Source organism: Biomphalaria glabrata, chromosome 2 (assembly GCF_947242115.1).
Source record: "Biomphalaria glabrata chromosome 2, xgBioGlab47.1, whole genome shotgun sequence".
NCBI lineage: Eukaryota > Metazoa > Mollusca > Gastropoda > Planorbidae > Biomphalaria > Biomphalaria glabrata.
The window spans coordinates 1,849,292-1,872,925 of NC_074712.1; the positions used below are offsets into that span (position 1 = coordinate 1,849,292).

At 38.9% G+C, this 23,634-nt stretch overlaps 2 protein-coding genes across 2 annotated transcripts; both read left to right on the forward strand.

The window, feature by feature from the left end:
* Positions 1-6,907: 6,907 nt before the first annotated feature.
* Positions 6,908-7,951, forward strand: LOC106053215 (probable G-protein coupled receptor frpr-1). The gene has a single exon (XM_013208735.2). It carries the CDS (start codon positions 6,908-6,910, stop codon positions 7,949-7,951), a length of 1,044 nt encoding a protein of 347 aa, XP_013064189.2.
* A 12,205-nt stretch (positions 7,952-20,156) lies between these two features.
* On the forward strand, positions 20,157-21,694 carry LOC129924830 (uncharacterized). The gene is made up of 2 exons (XM_056022120.1): positions 20,157-20,612; positions 21,575-21,694. The coding sequence occupies exons 1-2, from the start codon at positions 20,157-20,159 to the stop codon at positions 21,692-21,694; spliced, it is 576 nt and encodes a 191-aa protein (XP_055878095.1).
* Positions 21,695-23,634: the final 1,940 nt, after the last annotated feature.

Sequence of the window (23,634 nt, forward strand, 5' to 3'; positions counted from 1 at the left end):
CATATTAATTAATTAATTCATTAATATTTAATGTTGGAAAGACTACTTCATTGAACGACAAATTCGTATATTAAACATAATATCCTAAGTTGTGTAGTTTTAAATTACTTTTTCACTCCTCAACTCACTACAGTTAGAAATTTGTTAAAAAAAATGTTTTGATGAATTTGCAAAAATGTGCAAGTTGAGCAAGGGGTCTACCGAAAACCAGAAAACATGGCAAGGGGTCTACGAGACAAAAAAGTTTGGGAACCACTGTTCTATACTGTACACCAGCCTCCAGCAGATCATGGTTATCTGTAAGGTACCTGGTAGACTTATGCCCATTAGGAATGGGAGGTATCTTTGAGGAAAGCGTTAAAGGAACCATAAATGCCTCCTATAGAGCACCCAAGTAATATTATCGAAAGTTTTACTGGATCTTTGGTCAATAATTTTCAGTTTTTTTTTCATTGCTGATTTTAAAACAAAATGTAGATTGCTATTAGTTACAATAACAATTTAAAGACGATAATAATACTATTATATTATGTCGCATAGTGATAGAAATAAGCTAGCCAGGAAAACCAGTGACTTGGCAGAATTTAAGTCATTGGTTAATATGCATGACTAAATGCATGACGCTTAGGTCGTAATCATCTTCTTTTTTGAAGTAACGTCTGTATTATATAAGATAAGATAAGATATTTAAGATTCTTTAGTTTAGTTCCGAGACCATTTCAACGCGTTCTTTTTTTTTCTTTTTTATTAAACTGATAATTTTTTTAAATAAAAAGTTTAACCTTTAATAACTAGTTGTTCGCGCCTAAAATATCGCCCCCGCGTGCAACGCACACATTGCAGAATAGGTGGCGGCGGCACCGCTTACCTACATCCAGGAGTTGACGAAGCAAAAAGAATGCAATCCCAATAAGGTCTGGATTTCACAGAACTCTCTACCCCTGTTCTCACCAATAAGATTTGGCTTTCACAGACCTTTGTACCTCTGTTCTCACCAACAAGACTTGGCTTTCACAGACCTTTGTACCTCTGTTCTCACCAATAAGATTTGGCTTTCACAGACCTTTGTACCTCTGTTCTCACCAACAAGACTTGGCTTTCACAGACCTTTGTACCTCTGTTCTCACCAACAAGACTTGGCTTTCACAGACCTTTGTACCTCTGTTCTCACCAATAAGACTTGGCTTTCACAGACCTTTGTACCTCTGGTCTCATCAATAGACTTGAATTTCACAGACCTTTGTACCTCTGCTCTCATCAATAAGACTTGGCTTTCACAGACCTTTGTACCTCTGCACTCATCAATAAGACTTGGATTTCACAGACCTTTGTACCTCTGTTCTCACCAATAAGACTTGAATTTCACAGACCTTTGTACATCTGCTCTCATCAATAAGACTTGGCTTTCACAGACCTTTGTACCTCTGCTCTCACCAATAAGACTTGGCTTTCACAGACCTTTGTACCTCTGCTCTCATCAATAAGACTTGGCTTTCACAGACCTTTGTACCTCTGCTCTCATCAATAAGACTTGGCTTTCACAGACCTTTGTACCTCTGCTCTCACCAATAAGACTTGGCTTTCACAGACCTTTGTACCTCTGCTCTCATCAATAAGACTTGGCTTTCACAGACCTTTGTACCTCTGCTCTCATCAATAAGACTTGAATTTCACAGACCTTTGTACCTCTGCTCTCATCAATAAGAATTGGCTTTCACAGACCTTTGTACCTCTGCTCTCATCAATAAGACTTGAATTTCACAGACCTTTGTACCTCTGCTCTCATCAATAAGACTTGGCTTTCACAGACCTTTGTACCTCTGCTCTCATCAATAAGACTTGGCTTTCACAGACCTTTGTACCTCTGCTCTCATCAATAAGACATGGCTTTCACAGACCTTTGTACCTCTGCTCTCACCAATGAAAGCAGTAGAATCGATGGTGAGCCACTTCTAAAATTTGCTCATGGATTCAAGTATATCCTTCTGACAATCTGACCTCATGTGGCCTACAGCTAATTTAAGACATGCCCATTAGTAGTCGCGAGGACCTGTGACGTGGCAACACGCTATTGGTCTAAACTGCCCACAGGTTGTGACGGTGCAGGTCAGTCTTCAGGCTTGGTATCGCTAAGACCAACCGCCATGTCGACGAAAGGAAAACCTAAAGAAACTAGAGCCGTGAGATTTATATAAAAAAAAGGATATTCACATTTAATTAATTAAAGTAATACCATTAATTAAATATTTCAATTTAGAGGCACTCCAGGACAGAAGACTAAATATTTAAGTAGCTATAATATATAAAACATTGAACCATAATTTACAAATGCAAAAAAAAAAAAAACAGAACCTGAAAAATAATCAGAAAGACATAAAGATAAAGGTATATTTCTTATTCTATAATCAGATTATGCAATAATGATATACAGATGCTCCATCTTCCCTAGTAGTAGATCATGGAATGGGTTGCCTGAATCAGCCAGAAAAAAAAGTCTTAACAGAGTTTAAGTCATTGATTAACATACAGGACTAGATTGACACATGAAATTCGTAGGACGTAATTATTTTCTCTTTTGAAATAACGTCTGTAATCTATAAGATAAGATAAGGACACTACTGAAATCTTGAGCCGAGCGAGATAGTTTTATCTACCCATGTTTAAGAAGTTTGTTTCGATCGGCGCTGAATGTGGGAGATGGGCCCTTTGGTTGTGGACTACGCACAGCTCTGATTGACTTCTAGAACACCTTTAAGTTGCTTGTGTCTGCTAGGTCCGCCATGTTTTAGAACCTGAATGAAAGAAGTTTTAAAGGACTTGGTTTCGTCCTCTAATGGTATCAACACGAAAAAAAAACAACAACTTTGTTATAAACAACTTTGTTATTAACAACTTTGTTATAAAGAGAGAATCTACTGAATGTTTAGCTTCTTGAAAAATTACCTGTTTTGGTGGAGAGTTGGCTGTTACAATGCTTCATTCGACCTGGACACTCAACGTCTAATTCATAATTTCTCATTGCATTATGGTAGTTTATAGCTCCTCCTTCGTGATCGAAGATGAGCACATTTCTCATTTCCTATGGACTCGAAGATGACTGTACAGGCCAAGCCGGCCGCATACGTGGCATGGGTGGGTTTTGTCAGTTGCAGATAGGCCTTCTTATCTCAGCTTTTTGTTGGTTCGGCGCTCTTTCACCCTGGCCACTCCTCTTGCCTCAAATCTTAAGACTGCGAGACTCACAGCTTCACGCCATGAGGAGCGATCGAGAGCTAGCGCTTCCCAGACGTGAATGTCGATATCGCATTCCTTGAAGGAGCTCTTGGGAGTGTCTTTGTAGCGCTTGTATTGACCTCCCTGGGGGGCGCTTTCCTGCACACAACTTCCCCGTACAGAAGTCGCTTGGGAAGGCAATTGTCTGGCATGCGGACTACACGTCCTGCCCATCGAAGTTGGGACCTTTTTACTGTCACATTGATACTGTTCATGTTGGACATGCATATGGTATTACATAATGTAAGACTTTGTAGAAAATGTATCCATGTATTTATCTATGTATTTACCTGTGCATTTAGTAGTTATCTATGTATTTATCTATGTAGACTAACGTGTACTGACTTTCGGTTGATTTTAAGCTGTAGGTTACTAGGTTACTTAAATGACCTTGGAAGGAGAAGACACAGAAAAAAATTGGGTGATGGGGCGGGGGGGCCGAGCAGGGTTTGTATTTTTTTTTGCATTATAATCAAAGACAATTACACCGTTTGGAAGACATTGATGAGACACCGTTTCGTTACAGCCAATCAGCGGGACGTTTAAATCACAGTGTCACTGTGACCTTCTTACAATTTGTTTCCCCTTCATCACGTGACTGTTAATAAAGATTAATTTGGTGGAGGGGGGGGGGAGTCTCGTTCTCCTCTATATGCCCACCCCTCTCCTTGTAAAACAATAATTTCAATTAATTGCAGAAAGAGAAAAAAAAAAACAGTTTCTGGGTCTGGCTTTTCGTGAAGACATATTTATTGGAATACCGTGGCTTCTGGCTCGAAGCCACAAACTGATTTAAACGTCCCTCGGAGGCTCGAAGCCACAAACTGATTTAAACGTCCCTCTGAGGCTTGAAACGAAACGGTGTCTAGCAAAATGTCTTCTAAACGCTGTAATTGTCTTTCGCTGTAAATAACTATAATGAAAAACTAGAAACCTATTTTTTTTAAAAAAAGGTCATTGCAATCTCTGAAAATCTTTATATTGTATATTTCATTCCTATTTCCCACTATATTTTTTTTTTTTTTTTGACTTTATCTATTGAGTTCTTAATTTCTTAACGACTTTCTTAAATTTGCATAACTTCACATAAATTGTCTCATAATAATTCCCCAAAAATACTCACGTAGCAACAGAGAGAATATAGGCCTACGTATTTACTGGCATGTTGTTAAAATAATAATACTTGCACAATAACAGTGTAACGTCATATTTCATCAATTTCACTTATAAAATACAATTATAAATTTAAGCAATAATTGAGAACAATTGTATGAAGTGAATATATTGCATCAAATGAAAACAAAATCGATTTCTTTGTGATTCGCGCATCAACGGGTTGATCGTTTAAATGTTTACGATAATACATTTCAACGGAGGGCTGAATCAGTTTAGAAATGGTCGAATCTCATTATGTGCTCCATAGAACTAAGGGATCAATAATGAACTTACGCGCTAAACGCTGCGGAAATTGTCTTTAATAGAAAGTGTTTAACGTTGCCGATATAACCTGAACCTTGAACTCTAGATATTTACATAAATATACCCTGAATTGAATAACACAAAGGGAGATAAAATTATCTACAAACTCTGTTCGCTCTTCAGCTTTGAAGTTATTCTAGAACCAACAACTCAACGATAATCGGCTGCCGATGTATTTAGCGAGTAGGCCACATTGTAATCTAGAGGGATAGTAAAGTCTACCGTGATTATATGGGCCGCATGCTAAAGGAGATAGTAAAGTCTATCTTGCATATGTACTACAAACCAAACTAAGGAGATTGTACAGTCTACGTTCCTTATAGGTCACACACTAAGGAGATAGTAGAGTCTGCCCTGATTATATGGGCCGCAATCTAATCTGAGGAGATAGTAAAGCCCACATTGCTTTTAGGGCACAGACTTATCTAAGGCGATAGTAAAGCCCACATTGCTTTTAGGGCACAGACTTATCTAAGGAGATAGTAAAACTCACATTGCTTTTAGGGCACAGACTTATCTGAGGAGATAGTAAAGCTCACATTGCTTTTAGGGCACAGACTTATCTAAGGAGATAGTAAAGCTCACATTGCTTTTAGGGCACAGACTTATTTGAGAAGATAGAGAAGCCCACATTGCTTTTAGGGCACAGACTTATCTAAGAAGATAGTAAAGCCCACATTGCTTTTAGGGCACAGACTTATCTGAGGAGATAGTGAAGCCCACATTGCTTTTAGGGCACAGACTTATCTAAGGAGATAGTAAAGCCCACATTGCTTTTAGGGCACAGACTTATCTAAGGAGATAGTAAAGCTCACATTGCTTTTAGAGCACAGACTTATCTAAGGAGATAGTAAAGCCCACATTGCTTTTATGGCACAGACTTATCTAAGGAGATTTTAAAGCCCACATTGCTTTTAGGGCACAGACTTATCTAAGGAGATTTTAAAGCCCACATTGCTTTTAGGGCACAGACTTATCTAAGGAGATTTTAAAGCCCACATTGCTTTTAGGGCACAGACTTATCTAAGGAGATAGTAAAGCCCACATTGCTTTTATGGCACAGACTTATCTAAGGAGATTTTAAAGCCCACATTGCTTTTAGGGCACAGACTTATCTAAGGAGATTTTAAAGCCCACATTGCTTTTAGGGCACAGACTTATCTAAGGAGATAGTAAAGCCCACATTGCTTTTAGGGCACAGACTTATCTAAGGAGATAGTAAAGCCCACATTGCTTTTAGAGCACAGACTTATCTGAGGAGATAGTAAAGTCCACATTGCTTTTAGGGCACAGACTTATCTGAGGAGATAGTAAAGTCCACATTGCTTTTAGGGCACAGACTTATCTGAGGAGATAGTAAAGTCCACATTGCTTTTAGGGCACAGACTTATCTGAGGAGATAGTAAAGCCCACATTGCTTTTAGGGCACATACTTATCTGAGGAGATAGTAAAGCCCACGTTGCTTTTAGGGCACATACTCATCTAAGAAGATAGTAAAGCCCACATTGCTTTTAGAGCACAGACTTATCTAAGGAGATAGTAAAGTCTACATGCCTTATTGGTCACAGACTTATCTATGAAGATAGTAAAAATGTCCGACTTGCATAAGTCGTAGACCAATCTAAGGAAATAAAAAAAAAAGCTTACTCTGCTTGTAGGCTACAGTCTCAGCTAACTAGAAATTAGGTCTTGAATTAAATGTTGCGCTAAACATTAGAACAAATTAGAACAGTTAAATAGACCAGTTAAATAGATAAAAAAGAACTAAGTCTAATGTATAAACATTTGTGTCCACTGTGCTTATGAGCTGAATACTTGGAAAAGATTTTTTTTAAAAAGGTATTCAACTACAGCATAAGTTAAGGCGTTCGTGAAATCACAAAAAAACGACTACGTTGGCAGCACTTTTAGCCTCAAGTCTAGCTACGAACTATGCCGAAAAAGAACCAATGTCGTAAATACATTAATGTATGAACGAATCTCTGCTCAATAATTAGCAAGTAAATAATGTTAGATGAAGCAACAACTTTGATCTCAAGATGCCAACTAAGAAAGAAATATTTACCGGTACTTTAACGTAAAATCAAATTTAGCATCAACGTATTCTACAAAATAAATAAATTAGTGACAGAGACACACTTATTATTATAGAAGATGAATATTTCACAAATGTTAATAAACCAGAAGACAATTAAAAGTATTCCCATTAACTCTTTAATCTCCGATTTTTTCAACATCTTCAACTTACTGATAGTAGGCGAGGTCATAGGCATCCTGGGTATCATAGGCAACGTATTTACCAATAGGAACTTTTACAAACAAGGCTTCCGTGATACGGTCAGCGTGACATTGACCGCGCTTGCGGTCAGCGACATTGGAGCACTGGTCACTCAGCAGGGCTACAACATTATGGTTAACCCCTGGCTGTCCAAGATGGATTTGGATTTCGCCCTCTACAGTATGGTGGCTGTGTTCTTCTTCTACCCTAATGGGTACTTTATCAGGGTCAGCGGGCTGATTACGGCCTTCGCTTCTTTCGAGAGGTGCGTGTCGGTCGCGTTGCCTCTGAAAGTGAGGCTGCTCTTCTCACGAAAGGTTGTTCTGATTGTTAATGTTATGATATTTTTTCTGATGTCCATTTATCTGTTTCCATTGTACTATTTCTATTGTGTCCAGTTCGTGTATGTATTCAACCCGCTCACGAATCGCACCCTGTTCACTCTGAAATACCGAGAGAACGCTGACATCGTTCTACACGTGAGTTACCTCCTCGTAGACCTGGCCGTGCCCTACTTTACGTTCCTTGTCACCATCGTCAGTGCTGTCATCATAGTTGTCCAGCTGAGGAGCAAGGCCAAGTGGAGGTCAGCAGTGGTCAGCGGGAAAACTCAGGGGGAGAAAAGTGATGCTCTTCCGAAAGAGAAAAGGACGTCTGTCATGCTGGTCACTGTCTCCCTGATTTTCATCGTTTGCTTAATTCCGCACTCGGCTATTCTGACAGCGCTCAGTTTTGTGAAAGAGCTGAAATTAGGTGGCCCTTACTTTAACGTCGCGTTCTTGTGTTACACTTTCACATTTCTGATGGAGACCATCAACTGTAGTGTCAGTATCCTGGTTTACTATAAGATGAGCACCAAGTTCAGAACCACGGCTCAAGAGATGCTGAAACTTTGTAAGAGAACTGACTTAAAACACTGATGCTAATGTATAGTGACCTTGAAATGTTAAAGCATAGTGACCTTGAAATGCTAAAGTATAGTGACCTTGAAATGCTAAAGCATAGTGACCTTGAAATGCTGAAAGTATAGTGACCTTCAAATGTTAAAGTATAGTGACCTTGAAATGTTAAAGCATAGTGACCTTGAAATGCTAAAGTATAGTGACCTTCAGATGTTAAAGCATAGTGACCTTAAAATTTTATGACTTAATGACTGTGAAATATTAAGACTTAGCGAAGTGAAACGTTATAGAATACTTTTTTACCCACGGCGTAGCATACGCACTATTTTGCAGGGCCGGCTTTACACCACTGCAATCCGCAGAGGATCCCGCACTTTCATAGGACCCGCGCTAATTCTAATTTTTTAATTATTAAATTAAACCTGATTTGCAAGGAGCTCCTGGGAATCACCTGAAATTCCATAATGTACGAAAAAGTCCTGGAAATCTCTGGAAATTATTTTAAATCATAAAAACTCATAAAAATCTCAGAAATATATAGACAAAAATTTTCATTTTGGGATGTTATGTTATGGAAAACGCCACTCCTACGTGCGATTAAAAAAAAACGGCATTATGCCATACCCGTATTGTGGAGTCTGGTGAAAGAAGCTTCTTGCTCCTCAAACAAAATGAAGAATTACTTGAGGTCAACAATTCTCTTAGATAGATTGAAACATTTTGTAATTCTTTCTATTGATCTAGGTAGTAAAAAAAGAATTTTTATGATATACTGTATGACGCTAGGCTCGTAAAGCATCTCTGTACCAGGGGCGGACTGGGTGTCAAAACCGGCCCGGGCATTTCTATGCAATCCGGCCCCCAACATGCCATATGAGGGAGATCGAATTATACATTTCCTCAAAATCATTACGCTAAGTTTGATAATCTGACAAATAAGGTTGTAGTGTAACTGAGTTGATTTTCTGTGTGCGTCCAGCGTGTCAGAAGGTCATGCCCAGTGTGTGTGTTTCATGTCCAGTGTGTGTGTGTATATATATAGTACTGCATCAGTGTTATGCGAGACGTGCTGGTTTCATTCACTGTTTACTGTAGTCTAATTTTGTCGAATAAAGCCATGGTATTGGTATTCTAGTCGTTATCATTTCATTACAACAGTGTTGGTTGTTTCTAATTTCACTGTAAGAGTTGTAGCTTCATGATCTTCTTTTTCCTTTGGGGAGTAGAGCATCTTGAGCACATCCAAATAACTGAATCTCATTTTTGTTAGAGCATCCTTTCTTGATGGACCACATTGTAGGACAAAACTTTTCAAAGTGTACTAGAGACTCTCCATATTAGATTTAAGACGACCCCCTCTTGCTATGTTGTGAGCATAAAACACCTACGCATTTTTTACCAAGCCATAGACAGCAGCAACTTCTTGAACACAGCTGACGGAATCCTTCAAGATCAAGCTGAAGTGGTTGTTAACGCACATTGTGATTAGGGCTAGCCACCATTTAGATAAGCGGGATGAAAGCAGCTCCTTAGGCATACATACAAAATTTAGGATATTTGAAGGATAGCTTTTTTCAAAAATCATCTTTAAAATATTTTTTTTCCCTTTTAGTGGGCTTTGGTTGTTAGTCATTGACACAAGCGCAATGAATGACTTTGCGGCTAAGGGCCCCTAATGGTCGTGGGCCCGGGTTCATTAAACCGTTTCACGCCCTGGATGCTACGCCACTGTGTATACAGATGTAGGCTATTACATTATTTCGGAAAATGCATTACATTAGTAGCCCTTTAATACGCTTAGACAATCATGACGCTCTGATTGTTTTTGTTTTGTTTTTATAAAAAAATATTATATAATATTTTTACAATTTAATACGAGTCTTGGTGGCATTCATGCTTCCCTTTCACTGCCCCTACCGGCCCAATTGGGTTCCGGCCCACCGGGCATTTGCCCGAATGCCCATATAGCCAGTCCGCCCCTGCTCTGTACGTAGTAAAGAATGAATAAAATGCAAAGACGAATTTATTTTCTAATACAAACTCTTAATTTTCACTTATTATCCGTATCTCTACCTAAACTTGGCCCCGCCGAATCCGTTTCGTATAGGGCCCCACAATGGTTAAGTCAGGCCATGCTATTTAAAGACGGGTGAATACAGAGTAGATTACTTGTTCTCCCCTTCCCCTCTTTTGTGTACGTAAGGTAACTCTAGTTCGACTTGCAGAAATAAAAGAGTGATCTTTCCATGACTTCTTGGTCACAATGGTGAAGTCCAGGGGTATTACAATACAGGTAGATAGGAAGACTACAACTGATGGGCTTAACAAATATTACTGAATACTCTGTAATATGGGTCTGTAGGACGTACGATCGAACAATAAAAGAGCGAAAATAAATTGGACTTGATGATATAATTTAGGGGCTAGAAAATATTGTTAGCTGTGGGATAGCGCTGTAATGTGGGCTGTCTTATAAATGGATTTAAAGTGCTCAAAGCGATATAAACACAATACCAACTATTTCCACATTAGCGTAGCATGAATATCAGGTATAGCTATACGATTTTAGAACAAAAGGACAGCTGTTTCATTAGGAGGATGGTTGCCTGGTCGTGCGGCTTGCGCGCTGGACTGTCGTTCGGATTTATCGACGGTCGAGGGTTCAAACCCTGCCCGCTCCCATCCCCCGTCGTCCTGCGGGAGGTTTGGACTAGGAAGTAAACTATCTTCAACTCTGAAGGAACATCCGAAACATGTGAAACAAAAGAACAAACAAGAATATACACTAGCCAATAGGCATAAAAAATGGTTGTGCATACTCTCTAATGAGAAGTTGTGGGCCTTGCGCTTGAAGGCTTAATAACGTAAAGGGTCTTAAAGAATCTGAGGGCTAGAAAATTGTGATGTGAGTGAGGTAGTATTGTAATGCGGGCCGTTTTACCGAGGAGTTTAAGAGTATTCTTGGCAAACAAAATTATAAATATAAACTATTTCAACTGCTACGTAGGACTGTTATATTGGTTTCTTGACGTTCCAAATAAACATAACGCGTTATTGGTTAGTTTGACCTGATTTCTACAAAGCTTATATTAACTCACTAGGCCTGTCCGTCTGTCTGTCTGTCTGGTACACATTTCGAACACGTTATTTCTTCCACTTTCCATTCTCAGATCAAGTTGAAACTTTTCATTTATTCATCGCCCCTTAACAAAACATCAAGCAATAACAACACAATTAATCCATTAATTAAGTTAATTTGTGGTTATTTATTAATTTTGTTTGATATTGAAAAAGTGGAAATAAATCCTACAGTATTCAGAGGTATGCCTGTATATGTGTATTCTTTGTTGTTGTTTTTTAAAGCATTTTTTTTTCTATTTTGCTTGTTTCAATTGGTATTATCCACTAGAACAATAAGCAAGAAAATGACCTCGTATAATTTTGTTGCTTCTTCCAATACAAGGACCTCATTCACAACCACGAACTGTTAGGTCGACCCCCCTTCTTTATTTGCATATCTCAGCCGAAAGACCAGTAATGAGGTTAAAGCATTAATTATATTATATTATATTAATTATATAAGGAGATAAGATTAGCCGGGTTAATCCTCCACCTCGACAATCTAATGTTCTTATGTATTACCAAATGTCTGCACCAAGAATGAAATCAAATGACGTTCAGCATGATCTTAACATATCGACATTATAGATTTAAATATATCAAGTAGAATATAGTGAGCAGTGGCCTAGCAAGGTACCCAATTGGCCCGGGTTCAAGAAAATTTTGATGGGCCCCTTCCCCCCCCCCCCCCAAAAAAAAAAAAAGACAAATTTAGTGTGTAAAAAAAAATTAAGTAATCTGAATGTATCAGTACATTTACCAAAAGACTTTCCAATGCAAGGATTGTACTTTTTTTTTTAAAATAAAAATGTCACGTTACGTTTGATTTAGTTACGACTTCTTGAAGGTCTATGTTTGTACGCTACAATATCTTAACACAGTTAAATGAAAACGTAGTTTCTATTAAACATTAATAAAAACTATTCATCTTGTTCTATATCAATTACTTAACAGTAAATAGATCTTACATTTATGAACTAAAAGTGCAATTTTCTAAGCGTAAAGAAGGGACCAGTCTGGGCAGTCACTCGACTTGTATGGTAGCTACGAGGCACTACGCCAAACGGCTAAGTTTCTTCCCAGAGCACTACGGAGGACTAGTCCTTCCTGCTCTAATTTTTCAATAGGAGTTCATCTCAGGTCTTTTAAGCAGCAAAGTCAGAAACCAGTGGGGCATGTATTTCTAAACTTTTGCCTGTAAAATGTTTTACATGTTTCGGATGTTCCTTCAGAGCTGAAGATAGTTTACTTCCTAGTCCAAACCTCCCGCAGGACGACGGGGGATGGGAGCGGGCAGGATTTGAACCCTCGACCATCGATAAATCCAAACGACAGTCCAGCGCGCAAACCGCACGACCAGGCAGCCTGTTTCTCGTTCAGTGGATAGAAGTGAAGCTGCTTTCTGGCATAGAAATTCTTATGTTTTGATCAACTTCGAGAGAATGACCTGCTGAACTATTAAATCTTTTCTGCATTTTGATATTTATTTATAACAATATTTATAACAATATTTATAACAATAGTTAGTGGTAGGCTTTTAACTTTCCGAAAATGTGTAGAGCAAAATAACTGGATCGCACTGCAAGATCGATCTACTTAAATAGCCTCAGTTTTACACTCTCGATTTCATTGAACTGTATTACTGGCCTGTGTCACATATGTCAGCTGATCACACACAGTTAACCCTTTTGCGAATAGGGTTATAACAGTATGTATGTATGTATATATGTATGTGTGTCCATTATAAAAATTAAAACCGTTTGACCAATCTAAATGAAACAGTAATGTGAGAGAAGGCTTTAAATGTGGAGATCTTTTCTAAAGAAGTTCTTTTTTTTTAAAATATTACATTATATTTTGTCTCTAAAATATCATAATATGGGATTTTCAATATCTTTTCTAGTTTTTTTGAGATCTTGTTGATCGTCCAAGAGCTGAGCCGAAGGCTCTTCGAGCTCTAAGTTTAAAAAAACAAACACCTGTTTGAGCGTCAAACAGTAAAAAAAAAACAACCTTTCTGAACCACCGTTCTGTCTGGGAGAGACTCGAGTCAATGCCTATGTAAAGCATTGCTGTTTCCAATGCCTTTGGCACCCCGGACGCATGCTTGGCTGGTCATGGCCGAAGGCCGAGGGCACCGGGAGCCTCCGCCATTTTCCTTCGCTATACCAAGCTAACCGTGGGGGACTCGCCAATCATGTAACGGTCCCTTGAGGAACGGCGCATAGATTTGTGACAGGTTCGTGGGGACTCTTTTACAACTCCGCGCTGTGCAAGAGGTGGACTCTCGTCTACCCGTGGGCATCATCACGGGAGTTATGTTTCGCCATTCATTTAGCCTAGTTACCCCCTCAAGTAGCCGTTTCCACTCGGGTGCCACGATGAGGCAGAGCAGCGTACCCGGGTTTTGCGATCTAAATGTGTTGGACGGACAGGCAGATCACACAAAACTAATTGTAGCGATTACCATTTCGGGGGCTGCTAAAAATGGTACCTTAAGCAGCTTTTCTTACGTAAATAGTTCGTAATTAGAAAAAGAAAAGCTGCTCTCTATAGAGGAGACTTCTTCTCAAGAAATGTCCAGAGTGGCAGTTGTAGCTCATTCAAGAAGCGAGGGTCAAAGCTATTTACGCTGTCATTGACAGGTCAAGGCTATACACGCTATCTTTGGTAGGTCAAGGCTATACAAGCAGCCATTGGCAGGTCAAGGCTATATACGCTGTCTTTGGTAGGTCAAGGCTTTACAAGCTGTCATTGGGAGGTCATTGGTAGGTCAAGGCTATACAAGCTGTCATTGGGAGGTCGAGGCTATACAAGCTGTCATTGGAAAAGGAAGTGTCCCACAAATGAACACAGTTGTAAAAACAAAGGGACTTTTGTGTCATATACGATGGGAATCCGATTCTACCTGTCCTCAAAGTCATTCTGTTAAGTTTGATAATTTATCGATAAATGTACACCTCCATTACTTTGATGTGATAAAAAGGGATTTAAAATCAGTAAACATCGATACTGACCATTGGGGAAGACATAGCCTTAGACCGCACTAGTTGGAGAGAGACGGTGACCAAGAAAGCTATAGACAGCGAGAAAACATGGGCCTCGATTCTTGAAACGTGCCACACGGAAAATGGCCAGCTCCTCTACCACCAAAGCGAAAGCAAACTCAACATTGTCCGCGCTATTTTGTTCGCGCTATTTTGTTCGCGCTATTTTGTCTGCGCTATTTTGTTCGCGCTATTTTGTCTGCGCTTTTTTGTCTGCGCTATTTTGTCTGCGCTATTTTGTCCGCGCTATTTTGTTCGCGCTATTTTGTCTGCGCTATTTTGTCTGCGCTATTTTGTCTGCGCTATTTTGTACGCGCTATTTTGTCTGCGCTATTTTGTCTGCGCTATTTTGTTCGCGCTATTTTGTCTGCGCTTTTTTGTCTGCGCTATTTTGTCTGCGCTATTTTGTTCGCGCTATTTTGTCTGCGCTATTTTGTCTGCGCTATTTTGTCTGCGCTATTTTGTCTGCGCTGTTTTGTCCGCGCTATTTTGACGGGGTACCGCAATAAGGTATACAATTATAGAAGAATGCATGATCTTTTTATATAACAGAAATTAACAAATTAAAAAAAAATTAAAAAATTAATTTAATTTAATTGGGTCGAATCAACGTGGGTATCGTCAGCCAGGAGTGAAAGAGTTAATAAATAATAATCCGTGCCTGCGCTAATCATTTAGTGGAGGAGTCTCAGCCAAGGATTAAAAAAAAGCCGCATGCGGCTAGAGAGACGCATTTTGTGCCCTATCCACTGCTATCACCCGTCACCCTGCGGGCAGATTGAACTAAAAGTACAGTTCCCCTTTCATGCCTTCTGATCTATAGGGCAGATGATGCAAATGCCATCTGTTGATGTGACCCACAGATAACGAGTGTGTCATGTAGCCAGCACAACGACCAACGGCCTTTACTTTTCCCCAACTATTGTCAGGTACCTATTAGAGCTGGGCGGACTCAGAGGCGCCCAATGATACGGAATTAAAAATCCAAGCCTCCGCCAGGATTCGAAACCGGTACCGCCTTCACCGCGCCTCCAAGATTTAACTAGGAATTACATTATCTTCATCTTTCTGTGATATACATATGTGTAACACAATTCACAAACAAACAATTTATGCACAAAACTTATAAATGTGCAGATCTGGCTCCACTTATTAGTAAATCTGTCCAACACACATAGGCCTATCGTCACTAGTACGGTTAACATGCGATCCTCATTCATTGGTAAGAATCTGAATGAAAAAAAAAAAAAAGGTTTTAAAAGATTTTATTTTGTAATCTACTGATCTTAACACAAAGACAAACTTTATTCTAATTGCCAGGGGAACAAAAGAGTGTTTGTGTCTGTTTGTCTTTGCTATCGGTGTCTTGTATCTCTTTTGTGATGGTAAAATCACAAAATCCTGACACAAAGGGTGATTCTTTATTTCGAGGATCTTGTTAGCTTTTTTTTAGAGATCTTTGTATCAAACAACTGCCCAAATGGGGTTTGTTTTTTTGCCAATGATTTTGCCAGCAGCATTTAGGATTCTATAAAGTTTATTTTTATTTTTAATGCTCAGATTGCCATACCAGGCAGTGATATTGAAACTTAAAATATTGCAGATGTAAGCGTGATAAAAAATAGCCAAGGCCTTTTCGCTAACATTAAACGAGGACAGTTTTTTTTAGTAATCGTAATCTTTGCTGCCCTTTTTTGCTGATATAATCAGTATTTGCAGTAAAATTTAGTTTATTGTCTAGGATAGTACCAAGGTATTTAAAGGTTTGCACAATTTCAATAATCTCTCCAGCTACAGAAACAATATCATTTTCCATCTTTTCCCTACGAAAATCGATTATCATTTCTTTGTTTTTTTTTACATTTAATAATAAAAAAATGTTACGATTCTCTCTTTCCTAATCAGGCGTTCTGTAAACACTGCTAAACACACAACACAACAACACTTCAAAAACTTGCCAACAAAAGAGTTCCAAATAATCTGGTACGTTAATGAATAGCTAACAGCCAAAACTAGACCATTGGTAACACATCAACCACTAAAAATGCTACACTGTACATCACCGTACTACTACAGTCTCTATCTCTTCTTGGACTCGTACATTCACTTGAGGACTCCGCCAGGAACGACTTCATGGCCGACTAGCAGTGGCGGACTTCTCGCTGTCCTTTCTTGAACTGCCTCTTTCTTACACACTGTCTCTGAAGGATTTCGATCACATGACCATAACACGGGTCGTATTTGCGTGTACTAGCTAGCACTGTCCCTTGTCCATCGCCAGCCGTTGACCTGAGTGATTTGCCTGAGTTCACGCGTGTCAGCTGTACCTACAGTTAACCCTATCGCGCTGCCAATAGAGCTCTAACAATATATAAGTCTATGGTCGGGACATTGTGTCCAGATTTCATTTACGTACTGCTAACAATGTAGCTCAATGTTGATCCATAATGCCTCCCGGTATACTTTAAAGTACTTCAAAGGGTGGCTGCTTGGTCGTGCGGTATGCGCGCTGGACTGAGGTTTAAGCTTGTCGATGTTCCTGAGTTCAAACCCTGCCCGCTGCCAGGTTTGGACTAGGAAGTAAATTGTCTTCAACTCTGAAGGAACATCCGAAACAGGTAAAATATTTACAACTAGTCGACCGGCGGCGTAGCATACGCCGCTATTTTGCAGGGCCGGCCTTAGGTGAACGTAGTGGGCTCCCCACTTATGCGACCTCAGTGGGCCCCACACTTTCATAGGACCCGCGCTAATTCTAGGTGTATAAATTATTAAATTAAACCATCGTATAACTTATAACAGATTTCCCGCGGCCTCCTGTCAATTTACCAGGAGCTCCTGATAATCTCCTGAAATTGCAAAATATACGAAAAAGTCCTGAAAATATCCGGAAATTATTTGAATCTTTAGAAAACTCATACGAATCTCCTGAAATATATAGACCAAAATTGTCATTTTGGGGTGTTATTCATTATGGAAAACGCAAATCCTACGCGCGATAAAAAAAACGGCATTATGCAATACTCGTAATTGTGAAGTCTGGTGAAAGAAGCTTCTTGCGCCTCAAACAAAATGAAGAATTACTTGAGGTCAACAATTCTCGTAGATATATTGAAACATTTGATAATTCTTTCTATTGAGCGTGATCTATGTAGGAAATAGAATTTTTATGATATACTGTATGACTTCGCTACACGCAAGGCTCGTAAATCTCGTAGGATAACTCTATCCGCAGAAATGATAGAGTGATCTTTCCTTTACGTCTTCTTCCTGTCCCAAGAGAATTACATATATAGAAGATTTTACAAAGTTCTACCTGCCAAATGAAAATACCATTTTGTTTTTAATGTCCCATTTCTTTTTAACCTCTTTGCTGCTTGACGAGGGGGGGGGGGAGGAGGGCAATGGTTTCAACAACCCCTCCCCTTCTCAATATCACTGTTACCTTATTTTAATATCATCCTGAGTTGGTGACTTTAAAAAAAAAGTAAAACAAGTAAAACAGAGGGTGGGGGAATAAATCCATATATTTAGATGCTTCCATCCCTTCCCCCCCTTTCTTGGTTGTTGAATATTCTTTTTTTTTTTTCTTCTGGTTTAGATTTAAAAAAAATGCATATTGATTTTAATATCACTGAAAGAAATTAGCCTAACCCTTACGGATTAAAGGTTCCCTGTAATTGGAAGCAGTGAGCAATACATGTGCCGTTAGCATGCGCTATTTTAGGTCATCAGTTTAAATTAAGCTATTCCCTATTTAGTAAACTAATTTGTTACATATAAAGTGCAGCAGAGTTTCCAGCCTAAGTACTTACGTCACGAGTTTTTTTTACACATGAATCATGTAACACTAAATAGGTGACGTAGAAGAAGAATAATAATGTAAAGAATAAAATATTACTTTTAAGTGAGGGGCTAACTCATATTTTTCTTAACTCTTTCTCTCCTAACTGACTATACCAACGTTGATTCCACTAGAATGTGGTAAATAATTACGGAGAGAAAGAGCTAATTTATACGCCATTGGCATGGTCGTTTTACATGTTGACGTTATCGAAGATAAACTGGAAGCTAAATCAATTTCCTACTAATCAAATCTTTCTGTGCTCTGAAAAAAAAACTGTAGGATCAATATAGATCTCAAGCATTATTATGGTAGTACAGTTAACCCTAGCACTGTTGTTTACAAGATGAATCTAAAAAAAAAATGAAAATTTTCAATGATTTAACAGATAAAGACTAAATGATCTCCAAACACGGATTTACTCTCCAGCGTCAAAGTTGTTGTTTTTTTGCCGAAATAATAACTGAGCCTAAATTGTAAGCCACCGACTGTATATATCACAAATAGCGAGATACTATAAGTGACTAGCACATAGACCTTCGTAGAGATATCTAAGACTAGTTCGCATATAGGCTACAGATTACTCTGAGAAGCTGTGGCCATACCTATTTCGCCCAGCTCAGACTTAACTGTTTTCTGCCGTGGTCAGCTTTTGGTTCACATTTCGCCGTCTACGTCTGTCTTGCATATATGTCCCTGACTAATATAAAGGAATGGTGAGGTCTAGCTTGCATAAAAGCCAAGACGTCTCGTAGGAGAAAGTAAGATCTACATTGCATATAAGACAGATACTACTCTAAGAATATTCACATTTGCATTTAGGCCACAGACTACTCGGAGAAAATAAGGTCTAAAGCTAAGTGAATGATAAGCCTTGCACTGAGTTTACAGGCAAAATAGAAAAAAAAAAGTTGTCAACAATGAAAGACCAGATCATAACCCAAAAACTAAATATACTACAGAAGCAGAAAAGTTTAATTTGCATTTTGGCTTTTGACTTGGAAAAAGAAAATATGTTGCTTTATAACTACCGGTTATGTTCAGAGGGTCTTCTAATCAACAAATTGACTAAGGTAGCAGCACTTTTAGCCTCGAGTCTAGCTACAAACTACATCTAATCAACAAATCGACTAAGGTAGCAGCACATTTAGCCTCGAGTCTAGCTACAAACTACATCTAATCAACAAATCGACTAAGGTAGCAGCACATTTAGCCTCGAGTCTAGCTACAAACTACATCTAATCAACAAATCGACTAAGGTAGCAGCACATTTAGCCTCGAGTCTAGCTACAAACTACATCTAAGCAACAAATCGACTAAGGTAGCAGCACTTTTAGCCTCGAGTCTAGCTACAAACTACGTCTAATCAACAAATCGACTAAGGTAGCAGCACTTTTAGCCTCGAGTCTAGCTACGAACTATGTCAAAAAGAACCGATGCTCTAAATTCCTTCTATTTTTAAAGAAAGAACTAGGACATGTAACGAGTATATGATATGAACTTGTACTCGATATGTCAAACAAAAAATATAACATTTACTTTAACATTTGTATTTAAACTACAGAATTAGAAAATTTATATCCGATTATCTTTCTTAAAATAAATAAATTATATAAATTCAATACGTGCGCAAAGATATATCAGATATAGGAAAAAAATGAATAGCACTCAAATAACATTTCAGCTGACGAGTAAGAGTTATCCCCTTGATTCGTTGATTACCGATTTTTTCAGTATCTTCAATTTACTTATTGTTGGCGATGTCATAGGCATCCTGGGTATCATAGGCAACGTATTTACTATCAGAAACTTTCACAAACAAGGCTTCCGGGATACGGTCAGCGTGACATTGACCGCGCTAGCGGTCAGCGACATCGGAGCGCTGGTCACCCAGCAGGGCTATAACATTATGGTTAACCCCTGGCTGTCCAGGATGGAGCTGGACTTCGTCCTCCTCGAAATTGTGGCTGCGTTTTTCTTCTACCCAAACAACTATTTTATCAGGGTCAGCGGGCTGATTACGGCCTTCGCTGCGTTCGAGAGGTGCGTGTCGGTCACTTTGCCTCTGAAAGTGAGACTCCTATTTACAAGAAAAGTTGTACTGATAGTTAACATGTTAATATTTTTTCTTATTTTTATGTATCTCTTTCCGTTGTACTATTTCTATTGTTTTGATTTCGTCTATTTGGTCAACCCGCTTACCAACCGCACCATGTTCACTCTCATCTACCGAGAGAACGCTGACATCGTTCTACACGTGAGTTATCTCCTCCTAGACCTGGCCGTGCCCTACTTTACGTTCCTCGTCACCATCGTCTCCACTATCATCATTGTTGTCCAGTTGAGGAGCAAGGCCAAGTGGAGGTCAGCTGTGGTCAGCGGGCAAAGCCAGTCGGAGAAAAGTGACGCTCTTCTGAAAGAGAAGAGGACATCGGTCATGCTGGTCACTGTCTCCCTTATCTTCATCGTCTGCTTAATTCCCCACTCGGCTGTTCTGACAGCGCTCAGTTTTGTCAGAGAGTTGAAGCTAGGTGGCGCTTACTTTAACATCGCGTTCTTGTGTTACACTTTCACGTTTCTGATGGAGACCATCAACTGTAGTGTTAGTATTCTGGTCTACTATAAGATGAGCACCAAGTTCAGAACCACGGCTCAAGAGATGCTGAAAGTTTGTAAGAGAGCTGACTTAAAACACTGACATACTTACCGTATACATTACTTTAAGCGAAAGGTTATGACTTTATAACAGTAAAATGTTATGACTTGTCGACTTGGAAGTGTTATGACTTTATAACAGTAAAATGTTATGACTTGTCGACTTGGAAGTGTTATGACTTTGTAATAGTTGGATGTTATGACTTGGTGACTTGGAAGTGTTATGACTTTGTAACTGTAAAATGTTATGACTTGTCGACTTGGAAGTGTTATGACTTTGTAACTGTAAAATGTTATGATTTATAGAATCATTATGTGTCGATGTCTCTGTCTCGTCTGACATTGCCTGTTGTTTGTTTACCTTGGGTCAAAAAGGTAAAAAGCACGAGAAACCTCTGATATAGAAACAGGAAGTAAGAATGACCAAATTCACTTTGAGTTGCAGACGTCTCTGGGACTTGATGCAGTACAGATATTTCAGTGCTAGTTTGTTGTACTCGGGAGCTGGACACATTTTTTTTGTCACCCTCTGTGATGCGGAAATATTTAGTAATGAAATTGTATTCTAGAGGACTTGATGATATTTGATGTCCTTTGAGATGCCTATGTTACTGCAATTTTTTTGGATTATACTCTTTATATTATACAACTACTCTGAAGGATAAAATGCCATTTCTTATTTAACCAGTGACTTGCAACTGAATGCTTTAACTTGCAGTATATTATTTTCATTTAATAAATGTTTTTTTTTGTCGGCTAAAGTTAGGTGTTAAGTGTAGCTTCAGGACACACGAGCCCAGCAGTCGACACATTGATAACACATTGTTTTACAGACACTAAAATGTTATAAGATAATGACAGTGAAAAGTTATGGATTTGTAAGAGATATACTTTGTCTTATATTTTTTCCCCATTTTTTTGTTTCGTATATTTTAGAGGTTTTATTATGATTGTTCAAGTTTTTTAATGAACCAGAGTGAATTTGACACAGTGACTTTTGACACAGTGACTTTTGACACAGTTACTTTTGACACAGTGACTTTTGACACCACAGGGACTTTTGACACCACAAGGACTTTTGACACAGTGACTTGAGACACAGTGACTTTTGACACAGTGACTTTTGACACAGTGACTTTTGACACCACAGTGACTTTTGACACAGTGACTTTTGACAGAGCGACTTTTGACACAGTGGCTCTAGTCTCTTGTATTGTTGTATACTATTTTCTAGTGGGTGATATATGAACTGGTGATCTACTTGGATGACGTGTCTAAAAGATATTCTGTTTCTGCTTTTAGACATTCATGCCTTGAGACACCCATATTTCCCCTAGATGACCCTAGATGTTGTCTTGAGATGCCCCTGCTGCCCCAAGACACCGCGGTTTTCTGCCTCGAGATTCCCATGTTGCTTTATGCACCTCTCTTGTCTCTAGACGCCGCTTCTGTCTTGAGACGCCCCTGCTGCCTCTAGACGCTCCCGTTCGCATTGAGACGCCACCTCTTCAAAAGAAGCATTTCAAGAACCAGACCTTGCTGTATCATTGATTTGTCAGAAAGCATACAGCTAATTGCTTAGCTGTTACTTTAAATAAATTGTAATTTTAATAAACTGTACGCATTCCACGACTCTCTATTATTTTTATAGCATTAGTCATACCCGCTTATTAACTGCTGACTCTTCAGATGACATCTTTCATATTTATCTTCAAATCGTTATGTGTTCAAATAATAGTGTGTCGTGATACTGATAGCCTTTGGCATAAATTAGCTCAAGTTTGATCCTCCGAGCGTGAGACATCAAGTCGGTGGCAAAGAGGGATTGCCGAGAGCTAATGCAAACGAAACTGAATCAGATGCAATCAACTGATGGCGCAGATTGTGATTGATATCTGAAGATGGAGATAAACAATCCTCTTCGCCTGCATAGAAAATGAGAGTGTGCTAATCTTTGTGGAAGGAAAGAGATAGAAAGTGAGATACAGAGAGAAAGAGATACTGAGAGAAAGAGATACTGAGAGAAAGAGATACTGAGAGATAGACAAAAAAAGTTCTATCTATGTATCTATGTATCTATCTATGTATCTATGTATCTATGTATCTATCTATCTATCTATCTATCTATCTATCTATCTATCTATCTATCTATCTATCTATCTATCTATCTACCTACCTACCTACCTACCTATCTATCTATCTATCTATCTATCTAACTATCTATCTATCTATCTATCTATCTATCTATCAATCTATCTATCTATCTATCTATCGTGAGAGAGAGAGAAAAAGAGAGAACACCAGAAAGAGAATAAGTGAGAGACAGAGAGACAGCAAGAGGGCTAGAGTGTACCGGAGCGAGTAGGTGGCTGGGTGGGTAGGGCCTTTGATTGGTTTGGTGGGGACCTGGCTTAGATCTCATTACTATTTTTATTACAATATTTCTTTTTATGTTTTATTTTTAATTTTTATTTGGGGCCCCACCGAATTCACAAGGCCTTCAATTATCAAAGGTCTTCTCTATGGCAGTGGATCGGATTTATCCAACTTGATTTTTTTTTGTAGAAAATATAGATTAAAAAAAAAATAGCAATGTACAGCAAAGGTAGCATGGAAGGTAGCATGGGAGGTAGCATGGAAGGTAGCATGGAAGGTAGCATGGAAGGTAGCATGGAAGGTAGCATGGAAGGTAGCATGGAAGGTAGTATGTTAGGAAGCATGTAAGGTAGTATGAAAGGTAGCATGTAAGGTAACATGGAAGGTAGTATGTAAGGAAGCATGTAAGGTAGCATGAAAGGTAGCATGTAAGGTAACATGAAAGGTAGCATGGAAGGTAGCATGGAAGGTAGCATGAAAGGTAACATGGAAGGTAGTATGTAAGGTAGCATGTAAGGTAGCATGTAAGGTAGTATGTAAGGTAACATGGAAGGTAGCATGGAAGGTAGCATTGAAGGTAACATGGAAGGTAGCATGTAAGGTAGCATGTAAGGTAGCATGAAAGATAGCATGGAAGGTAGCATGGAAGGCAGCATGGA

Bases quoted from the DNA above. Each gene is read 5' to 3' on its own strand.
- LOC106053215 (XM_013208735.2), top strand. From the start codon at position 6,908: ATGAATATTTCACAAATGTTAATAAACCAGAAGACAATTAAAAGTATT.
- LOC129924830 (XM_056022120.1), top strand. From the start codon at position 20,157: ATGTTCACTCTCATCTACCGAGAGAACGCTGACATCGTTCTACACGTG. The intron at 20,613-21,574 runs GTTTGTAAGAGA...TTAATGAACCAG, and splicing joins CGGCTCAAGAGATGCTGAAA to AGTGAATTTGACACAGTGAC.